The sequence below is a fragment of the Oncorhynchus kisutch genome, linkage group LG18 (genome assembly GCF_002021735.2).
Source record: "Oncorhynchus kisutch isolate 150728-3 linkage group LG18, Okis_V2, whole genome shotgun sequence".
Classification (NCBI taxonomy): domain Eukaryota; kingdom Metazoa; phylum Chordata; class Actinopteri; order Salmoniformes; family Salmonidae; genus Oncorhynchus; species Oncorhynchus kisutch.
Window position 1 is genome coordinate 36,619,069 of NC_034191.2, and position 11,413 is coordinate 36,630,481.

At 46.7% G+C, this 11,413-nt stretch overlaps 1 protein-coding gene across 2 annotated transcripts in view; it reads left to right on the forward strand.

Moving 5' to 3' along the window:
* Positions 1 to 11,413, forward strand: part of LOC109909002 (sodium/calcium exchanger 2-like) — a 114,210-nt gene that overhangs the window by 71,292 nt on the left and 31,505 nt on the right. The window contains exons 3-5 of one of the 2 annotated variants that reach the window (XM_031795955.1): positions 3,020 to 3,157; positions 3,758 to 3,985; positions 4,076 to 4,417. In XM_031795955.1, the coding sequence (XP_031651815.1) occupies positions 3,020 to 3,157; positions 3,758 to 3,985; positions 4,076 to 4,417 (708 nt within the window). Of the gene's footprint in view, positions 1 to 3,019; positions 3,158 to 3,757; positions 3,986 to 4,075; positions 4,418 to 10,483; positions 10,698 to 11,413 lie in introns of those variants that run through there. The other variant, XM_031795954.1, reaches the window with a different exon arrangement.

Below are 11,413 nucleotides of genomic sequence, written 5' to 3' on the forward strand. Positions count from 1 at the left end.
TGACCATCGTTATGTTTGGAGGAAAAAGGGGGAGGCTTGCAAGCTGAAGAACACCATCCCAACCGTGAAGCACGGGGGTGGCAGCATCATGTTGTGGGGGTGCTTTGCTGCAGGAGGGACTAATGCACTTCACAAAATAGATGGCGTCATGAGGTAGGAAAATTATGTGGATATATTGTTGCAACATCTTAAGACATCAGTCAGGAAGTTAAAGCTTGGTTGCAAATGGGTCTTGCAAATGGGTCTTGCAAATGGGTCTTCCAAATGGACAATGACCCCAAGCATACTTCTAAAGGACAACAAAGTCGGCCATCACATAGCCTGACCTCAATCCTATAGAAAATTTGTGGGCAGAACTGAAAAAGCGTGTGTGAGCAAGGAGGCCTACAAACCTGACTCCGCTACACCAGCTCTGTCAGGAGGAATGGGCCAAAATTCACCCAACTTACTGTGGGAAGCTTGTGGAGGACTACCCAAAACATTTGACCCAAGTTCAACAATTTAAAGGCAATGCTACCAAATACTAATTGAGTGTATGTAAACTTCTGACCCACTGGGAATGTGATGATGAAATAAATCATTCTTTCTACTATTATTCTGACCATTTCACATTCTTAAAATAACGTGGTGATCCTAACTGACCGGGAATTTTAACTAGGATTAAATGTCTGGAATTGTGAAAAACTGAGTTTAAATGTATTTGGCTAAGGTGTGTGTAAACTTCCGACTTCAACTGTATCTGTTCATAATATTGTCCTCTTTATAGCCAAGCATGCGTTCAACATCATTGCTCATGATGGAATTGGAATAGCATAGATTTCTCCCTTTTACAATTTTCTCTTTGACCGAGCAAATTCTACACAATTGTTTTCATGAGTTCATAATGCAAGCATCTACTAGGATAGTAATTACCAGAAGTGCATCCATTATGAAGGATTCAGACCACCCCAGTGGCCTAATTGGAGTGTATTGTAGTGTATTGTATTATAACAGGGAGGATTTTCCAGTGTTTGTCCTGAGGTTGTGCAAGACTAAGCACACTGAGATTGTCTGGATCTTATGCTGGCGGAAAGGAGCACAGGCCTGGCTCTCTCTGGCAAGGAGCACAGGCCTGGCTCTCTCTGGCAAGGAGCACAGGCCTGGCTCTCTCTGGCAAGGAGCACAGGCCTGGCTCTCTCTGGCAAGGAGCACAGGCCCTCTCAGTAATACATTTAAACTCTATATCTGACATGGTACAGGTGTCTTCTTTTCTTTAAGCCCATAACCATGTGTGTGAGGTGTATACTTTTGTTTCAAAGTAGATTTGTTTTACAACTACCAAGAAACACTCTGTGTGACCCTGATTTAGCCCACTGCAGTAAAATGAACCAACCCCACATCTCAAGGTCACTGTAAATGTAAAGGAACCTGCAAGTCAGCATTTCGTAGGACGGTGTATCCCATGCATCCAACTAATAAAACCTGAAACTTCTCCATAGCCCGTCGTCCATCACTCTTCCATTCACTAGATCACTAGGGTAGGTAACAACATCTCCACCCCGCTGATCCTCAACACTGGGGCCCCACAAGGGTGCGTTCTCAGCCCTCTCCTGGACTCCCAGTTCACCCACGACTGCGTGGCCATGCACGCCTACAACTCAATCATCAAGTTTGCAGACGACACTACAGTGGTAGGCTTGATTACCAACAATGATGAGATGGCCTACAGGGAGGAGGTGAGGGCCCTCGGAGTGTGGTGTCAGGAAAATAACCTCACACTCAACGTCAACAAAACAGAGGAGATGATCGTGGACTTCAGGAAACAGCAGAGGGAGCAGCCCCCTATCCACATCGATGGGACAGTAGTGGAGAGGGTAGAAAGTTAAGTTCCTCGGCGTGCACATCACGGACAAACTGAAATGGTCCACCCACACAGACAGCGTGGTGAAGAAGGCGCAACAGCGCCTCTTCAACCTCAGAACACTCCCCAACTTTTACAGATGCACAATCGAGAGCATCCTGTCGGGCTGTATCACCGCCTGGTACGGCAACTGGTCCGCCCACAACCGTAAGGCTCTCCAGAGGGTAGTGAGGTCTGCACAACGCATCACCGGGGGAAAACTACCTGCCCTCCAGGACACCTACACCATCCGATGTCACAGGAAGGCCAACAAGATCATCAAGGACAACAACCACCCGAGCCACTGCCTGTTCACCCCGCTATCATCCAGAAGGCGAGATCAGTACAGGTGCATCAAAGCTGGGACCGAGAGACTGAAAAACAGCTTCTATCTCAAGGCCATCAGACTGTTAAACAGCCACCACTAACATTGAGTGGCTGCTGCCAACACACTGACTCAACTCCAGCCACTTTAATAATGGAAAGATTGATGTAAAAAATGTATCACTAGCAACTTTAAACAATGCCACTTCATATAATGTTTACATACACTACACTACACTACATTACTCATCTCATATGTATATACTGTACTCGATACCATCTACTGCATCTTGCCTATGCCGTGCTATACCATCACTCATTCATATATTCTTTTATGTACATATTCTTATTCATTCCTTTTGTGTGTGTATATGGTAATTGTTGTGAAATTGTTAAGTTAGATTACTCGTTAGATATTGCTGCATTGTCGGAACTAGAAGCACACACATTTCTCTACACTCGCACGCACATCTGCTAACCATGTGTATGTGACAAATCAAATTTGATTTGATTAGAATAACAGATTGTCCCCTCTCCTTCTGTCAGGCATTCGGGGACACGTCCTCCCTCGTGGCAGGATACTGTAAATACCATCCGTCATGCTTATATGTGGAGAAGAATGAAATCTCCAGGTTCCCACTACTCCCCATCTCAGGCCTATGAGCAGTTTTTCTTTCTTCTTTTACAGTAACTGTCTAAATGAGATGAAGATATGTATGAGTCTGGTGGTGAGATACTGGAGTGTGATGGAGGGGGAATAGAGTGATGACCTGTGTGTGTGACCCCCCCCCCCCCCCCTCTCTGTCTGTCCTGCAGGAGAAGGAGGTAACCATCACCATGCCAGGTGGAGAGACGTCTGTGGCCACTGTACGTATCTGGAACGAGACGGTGTCCAACCTGACTCTGATGGCTCTAGGCTCCTCCGCCCCAGAGATCCTGCTGTCGGTCATAGAGGTGGGTGTCACATCATAAAGACTCCCCCGACCACAACTCATAAGCGGGTGTCACATCATAAAGACTCCCCTGACCACAACTCATAAGCGGGTGTCACATCATAAAGACTCCCCCGACCACAACTCATAAGCGGGTGTCACATCATAAAGACTCCCCCGACCACAACTCATAAGCGGGTGTCACATCATAAAGACTCCCCCGACCACAACTCATAAGTGGGTGTCACATCATAAAGACTCCCCCGACCACAACTCATAAATGGGTGTCACATCATAAAGACTCCCCCGACCACAACTCATAAGCGGGTGTCACATCATAAAGACTCCCCCGACCACATCTCATACGTGGGTGTCACATCATAAAGACTCCCCCGACCACATCTCATAAATGGGTGTCACATCATAAACACCCCCTCCCAGCGACATCATATCAGCAGCAGTGTATTATACTGGAATGAAGCTGAAAATGAAACGGATATCTACTTTAAACGTATTGTCAAATCTTACCAATATAACATTTAGGTACAATTTGTACATGGCCTTTTTGATTTATACTAACAGTTCTCTAAAAGTATTTCTCTCCTCTGTCTCCTGGGGTTAGGTGTGTGGACATGGGTTTGAGGCGGGTGAGCTGGGCCCTGGCACCATCGTGGGCAGCGCCGCCTTCAACATGTTTGTGATCATCGCCATCTGTGTGTGGGTCATCCCTGAAGGAGAGACCAGGAAGATCAAACACCTGCGCGTGTTCTTCATCACAGCCTTCTGGAGTATCTTTGCCTATATCTGGCTCTTCCTCATCCTCTCTGTCATCTCACCCGGAGTAGTGGAGGTGTGTGTGTGTTAGCAAATGTGTATAAAACAATTCATCCCAGTTCGGATGTATGTCTTGTAATGGTCCCCTGTCTTTGTTTGTGTTCAGGTGTGGGAGGCCCTGGTCACCCTGCTCTACTTCCCAGTGTGTGTGATCCTGGCCTGGATCGCCGACCGACGCCTGCTTTTCTACAAGTACATGGCCAAGCGTTACCGCGCCGACAAGCACGGCATCGTCGTGGAGACGGAGGGGGACACAACTCCGAAAGGCTTCGAGATGATTATGGACGGAAAGTTCCACCAAGGGGAGGGGGCGGTGGGAATGATGCCCAGTGAGAACTGCCAGGATGGGGCCAACAATGTGGCGGGCACCGTGGCCTACCTGCCCAACTCCAACAGCACCATGGTGACCGTAGAGAATGCCAAGGAACTGGACGAGAGCCGCAAGGAGGTGAGAGAGACATTCTGTTAAAGGGATTAGAGAGAGAGAGGTGTACAGTAGGGAGGAGGAGGAGGAGGAGGAGGAGGAGAGAGAGAGAGAGAGAGAGTGTACAGTAGGGAGGAGGAGGAGGAGGAGGGAGAGAGAGAGAGAGAGAGAGAGAGAGAGAGAGAGAGAGAGAGAGAGAAGAGAGAGAGAGGAGAGAGAGAGAGAGAGAGAGATAGAGAGAGAGAGAGAGAGAGAGGAGAGAGAGAGAGAGAGAGAGAGAGAGAGAGAGAGAGAGAGAGAGAGAGAGGAGAGAGAGAAGAGAGAAGAGAGAGAGAGAAGAGAGGAGAGAGGTGTACAGTAGGGAGGAGGGAGAAAGAGAGAGGTGTACAGTAGGNTGTCATCAGGTGGTTCGGGTGTTATGTAGTTGAGGGGTTGTGTGATGTCATCAGGTGGTTCTGGGTGTTATGTAGTTTAGGGTTGTGTGATGTCATCCAGGTTGGTTCTGGGGTGTTGTGTAGTTGAGGGTTGTTTGGATGTCATCATGTGGTTCTGGGTGTTTGTAGTTGAGGGTTGTGTGATGTCAGTTTGTATGTTTTGTAATTGTTTCGTTTTTTATTTAAAAGATATTAAACCAATTTTTTATTAGAGAATAATAGATTTTCAATGCTAGTTAAAAAGGAAGGAACGATATAAACAGGTACTTTTTTAAGTTCGAACTGGTTCAGAATTTATTTAGCTGGTCGGAACAGTGGAGCGAAATGAAAAATATGGTGGTTCTGTTCAGAACCAAAAGATTGGAAAATAATAGGAGACTTAGTGTATTGAATTATTGGTTCCATCTGATTTAAAGCTTCAGATAATTGGTCCAGACTATTTGACATTGTTTAAAATTGGATTTCTCTGCTGACGAGAGTTTTTTTTTCAACAACTGAAGTAGATTCTAGCCCTGGAATCGATTCAAATAACAATTAACCTGCTAATGATTATCCATTTCAGTTCATTGTTGGGGCCATCGAAAACCATTGTGAATTTACTAGTTACAGTTGAAGTCGGAAGTTTACATGCACTTAGGTTGGAGTCATTAAAACTCGTTTTTCACACCACTCCATCCACAAATTTCTTGTTAACAACTATAGTTTTGGCAAGTCGGTTAGGACACTACTTTGTGCATGAGACAAGTAATTAATTATTTCACTTATAATTCACTGTATCACAATTCCAGTGCATGAAAAGTTTACATACACTAAGTTGACTGCTGCCTTTTAAACAGCTTGGAAAATTCCAGAAAATTATTTTATGGCTTTAGAAGCTTCTGATGGGCTAATGACATAATTTTGAGTCAATTGGAGGTGTACCTGTTGATGTATTTCAAGGCCTACCTTCAAACTCAGTGCTCTTTGCTTGACACATGGAAAATCAAAAGAAATCAGCCAAGACCTCATAAAACAATTGTAGACCTCCACATGTCTGGTTTTCATCCTTGGGAGCAATTTCCAAACGCCTGAAGGTACCAGTTCATCTGTACAAACAATAGTACGCAAGTATAAACACCATGGGACCCAACAGCCGTCATACCACTCAGGAAGGAGATGCGTTCCGTCTCCTAGAGATGAATGTACTTTGGTGCGAAAAGTGCCAGTCATCCCAGAACAACACAGCAAATTGACCTTGTGAAGATGCTGGAAACAGGACAAAAGTATCTATATCCACAGTAAAACAAGTCCTATTTCGACATAACCTGAAAGCGCTCAGAAAGGAAGAAGCCACTGCTCCAAAACCACCATAAAAAAGCCAGACTACGGTTGCAACTGCACATGGGGACAAGAACTTACTTTTTGGAGAAATGTCCTCTGGTCTGATGAAATAAAAATAGAACTGTTTGGTGATAATGACCATCGTTTATGTTTGGAGGAAAAAGGGGGAGGCTTGCAAGCTGAAGAACACCATCCCAACCGTGAAGCACGGGGGTGGCAGCATCATGTTGTGGGGGTGCTTTGCTGCAGGAGGGACTATGCACTTCACAAAATATATGGCGTCATGAGGTAGGAAAATTATGTGGATATATTGTTGCAACATCTTAAGACATCAGTCAGGAAGTTAAAGCTTGGTTGCAAATGGGTCTTGCAAATGGGTCTTGCAAATGGGTCTTCCAAATGGACAATGACCCCAAGCATACTTCTAAAGGACAACAAAGTCGGCCATCACATAGCCTACTCCACATATCCTATAGAAAATTTGTGGGCAGAACTGAAAAAGCGTGTGTGAGCAAGGAGGCCTACAAACCTGACTCCGCTACAACCAGCTCTGTCAGGAGGAATGGGCCAAAATTCACCCAACTTACTGTGGGAAGCTTGTGGAGGACTAACCCAAAACATTTGACCCAAGTTCAACAATTTAAAGGCAATGCTACAAATACTAATTGAGTGTATGTAAACTTCTGACCCACTGGGAATGTGATGATGAAATAATCATTCTTTCTACTATTATTCTGACCATTTCACATTCTTAAAATAAACGTGGTGATCCTAACGGACCGGAATTTTAACTAGGATTAAATGTCTGGAATTGTGAAAAACTGAGTTTAAATGTATTTGGCTAAGGTGTGTGTAAACTTCCGACTTCAAACTGTATCTGTTCATAATATTGTCCTCTTTATAGCCAAGCATGCGTTCAACATCATTGCTCATGATGGAATTGGAATAGCATAGATTTCTCCCTTTTACATTTTTCTCTTTGACCGAGCAAATTCTACACAATTGTTTTCATGAGTTCATAATGCAAGCATCTACTATGATAGTATTACCAGAAGTGCATCCATTATGAAGGATTCAGACCACCCATTGGCCTAATTGGAGTGTATTGTAGTGTATTGTATTATAACAGGGAGGATTTTCCAGTGTTTGTCCTGAGGTTGTGCAAGACTAAGCACACTGAGATTGTCTGGATCTTATGCTGGCGGAAAGGAGCACAGGCCTGGCTCTCTCTGGCAAGGAGCACAGCCTGGCTCTCTCTGGCAAGAGCACAGCCCTGGCTCTCTCTGGCAAGGAGCACAGGCCTGGCTCTCTCTGGCAAGGAGCACAGGCCCTCTCAGTAATACATTTAAACTCTATATCTGACATGGTACAGGTGTCTTCTTTTTCTTTAAGCCCATAACCATGTGTGTGAGGTGTATACTTTTGTTTCAAAGTAGATTTGTTTTACAACTACCAAGAAACACTCTGTGTGACCCTGATTTAGCCCACTGCAGTAAAATGAACCAACCCCACATCTCAAGGTCACTGTAAATGTAAAGGAACCTGCAAGTCAGCATTTCGTAGGACGGTGTATCCCATGCATCCAACTAATAAACCTGAAACTTCTCCATAGCCCGTCGTCCATCACTCTTCCATTCACTAGATCACTAGGGTAGGTAACAACATCTCCACCCCGCTGATCCTCAACTGGGGCCCCACAAGGGTGCGTTCTCAGCCCTCTCCTGGACTCCCAGTTCACCCACGACTGCGTGGCCATGCACGCCTACAACTCAATCATCAAGTTTGCAGACGACACTACAGTGGTAGGCTTGATTACCAACAATGATGAGATGGCCTACAGGGAGGAGGTGAGGGCCCTCGGAGTGTGGTGTCAGGAAAATAACCTCACACTCAACGTCAACAAAACAAGGAGATGATCGTGGACTTCAGGAAACAGCAGAGGGAGCAGCCCCCTATCCACATCGATGGGACAGTAGTGGAGAGGGTAGAAAGTTAAGTTCCTCGGCGTGCACATCACGGACAAACTGAAATGGTCCACCCACACAGACAGCGTGGTGAAGAAGGCGCAACAGCGCCTCTTCAACCTCAGAACACTCCCCAACTTTTACAGATGCACAATCGAGAGCATCCTGTCGGGCTGTATCACCGCCTGGTACGGCAACTGGTCCGCCCACAACCGTAAGGCTCTCCAGAGGGTAGTGAGGTCTGCACACAACGCATCACCGGGGAAAACTACCTGCCCTCCAGGACACCTACACCATCCGATTCACAGGAAGGCCAACAAGATCATCAGGACAAACAACCACCCGAGCCACTGCCTGTTCACCCCGCTATCATCCAAGGCGAGATCAGTACAGGTGCATCAAAGCTGGGACCGGAGACTGAAAAACAGCTTCTATCTCAAGGCCATCAGACTGTTAAACAGCCACCACTAACATTGAGTGGCTGCTGCCAACACACTGACTCAACTCCAGCCACTTTAATAATGGAAAGATTGATGTAAAAAATGTATCACTAGCAACTTTAAAACAATGCCACTTCATATAATGTTTACATACACTACACTACACTACATTACTCATCTCATATGTATATACTGTACTCGATACCATCTACTGCATCTTGCCTATGCCGTGCTATAACCATCACTCATTCATATATTCTTTTTATGTACATATTCTTATTCATTCCTTTGTGTGTGTATATGGTAATTGTTGTGAAATTGTTAAGTTAGATTACTCGTTAGATATTGCTGCATTGTCGGAACTAGAAGCACACACATTTCTCTACACTCGCACGCACATCTGCTAACCATGTGTATGTGACAAATCAATTTGATTTGATTAGAATAACAGATTGTCCCCTCTCCCTTCTGTCAGGCATTCGGGGACACGTCCTCCCTCGTGGCAGGATACTGTAAATACCATCCGTCATGCTTATATGTGGAGAAGAATGAAATCTCCAGGTTCCCACTACTTCCCCATCTCAGGCCTATGAGCAGTTTTTCTTTCTTCTTTTACAGTAACTGTCTAAATGAGATGAAGATATGTATGAGTCTGGTGGTGAGATACTGGAGTGTGATGGAGGGGGAATAGAGTGATGACCTGTGTGTGTGACCCCCCCCCCCCCCCCCTCTCTGTCTGTCCTGCAGGAGAAGGAGGTAACCATCACCATGCCAGGTGGAGAGACGTCTGTGGCCACTGTACGTATCTGGAACGAGACGGTGTCCAACCTGACTCTGATGGCTCTAGGCTCCTCCCGCCCCAGAGATCCTGCTGTCGTCATAGAGGTGGGTGTCACATCATAAAGACTCCCCCGACCACAACTCATAAGCGGGTGTCACATCATAAAGACTCCCCTGACCACAACTCATAAGCGGGTGTCACATCATAAAGACTCCCCCGACCACAACTCATAAGCGGGTGTCACATCATAAAGACTCCCCCGACCACAACTCATAAGCGGGTGTCACATCATAAAGACTCCCCCGACCACAACTCATAAGTGGGTGTCACATCATAAAGACTCCCCCGACCACAACTCATAAATGGGTGTCACATCATAAAGACTCCCCCGACCACAACTCATAAGCGGGTGTCACATCATAAAGACTCCCCCTACCACATCTCATACGTGGGTGTCACATCATAAAGACTCCCCCGACCACATCTCATAAATGGGTGTCACATCATAACACCCCCCTCCCAGCGACATCATATCAGCAGCAGTGTATTATACTGGAATGAAGCTGAAAATGAAACGGATATCTACTTTAAAAACGTATTGTCAAATCTTACCAATATAACATTTAGGTACAATTTGTACATGGCCTTTTTGATTTATACTAACAGTTCTCTAAAAGTATTTCTCTCCTCTGTCTCCTGGGGTTAGGTGTGTGGACATGGGTTTGAGGCGGGTGAGCTGGGCCCTGGCACCATCGTGGGCAGCGCCGCCTTCAACATGTTTGTGATCATCGCCATCTGTGTGTGGGTCATCCTGAAGGAGAGACCAGGAAGATCAAACACCTGCGCGTGTTCTTCATCACAGCCTTCTGGAGTATCTTTGCCTATATCTGGCTCTTCCTCATCCCTCTCTGTCATCTCACCCGGAGTAGTGGAGGTGTGTGTGTGTTAGCAAATGTGTATAAAACAATTCATCCCAGTTCGGATGTATGTCTTGTAATGGTCCCCTGTCTTTGTTTGTGTTCAGGTGTGGGAGGCCCTGGTCACCCTGCTCTACTTCCCAGTGTGTGTGATCCTGGCCTGGATCGCCGACCGACGCCTGCTTTTCTACAAGTACATGGCCAAGCGTTACCGCGCCGACAAGCACGGCATCGTCGTGGAGACGGAGGGGGACACAACTCCGAAAGGCTTCGAGATGATTATGGACGGAAAGTTCCCACCAAGGGGAGGGGCGGTGGGAATGATGCCCAGTGAGAACTGCCAGGATGGGGCCAACATGTGGCGGGCACCGTGGCCTACCTGCCCAACTCCAACAGCACCATGGTGACCGTAGAGAATGCCAAGGAACTGGACGAGAGCCGCAAGGAGGTGAGAGAGACATTCTGTTAAAGGGATTAGAGAGAGAGAGGTGTACAGTAGGGAGGAGGAGGAGGAGGAGGAGGAGGAGAGAGAGAGAGAGAGAGAGGTGTACAGTAGGGAGGAGGAGGAGGAGGAGGGAGAGAGAGAGAGAGAGAGAGAGAGAGAGAGAGAGAGAGAGAGAGAGAGAGAGAGAGAGAGAGAGAGAGAGAGAGAGAAGAGAGAGAGAGAGAGAGAGAGAGAGAGAAGAGAGAGAGGAGAGAGAGGAGAGAGAGAGAGAGAGAGAGAGAGAGAGAGAGAGAGAGAGAGAGAGGTGTACAGTAGGGAGGAGGGGAGAAAGAGAGAGGTGTACAGTAGAGAGGAGGAGAGAGAGAGAGGTGTACAGTAGGGAAGACGAGAGGGAGAGAGGTGTACAGTAGGGAGGAGGAGAGAGAGAGGTGTACAGTAGGGAGGACGAGAGGGAGAGAGGTGGACAGTAGGGAGGGGGAGAGAGAGAGCTGTACAGTAGGGAGGGGGGAGAGAGAGAGCTGTACAGTAGGGATGAGGAGAGAGAGAGAGGTGGACCGTAGGGATGAGGAGAGAGAGAGAGGTGTACAGTAGGGAGGAGGAGAGAGAGAGAGGTGTACAGTATGAGGAGGGGGAGAGAGAGAGATGGACAGTAGGGATGAGGAGAGAGAGGTGTACAGTAGGGATGAGGAGAGAGATGAGGTGTACAGTAGGGAGGGGGG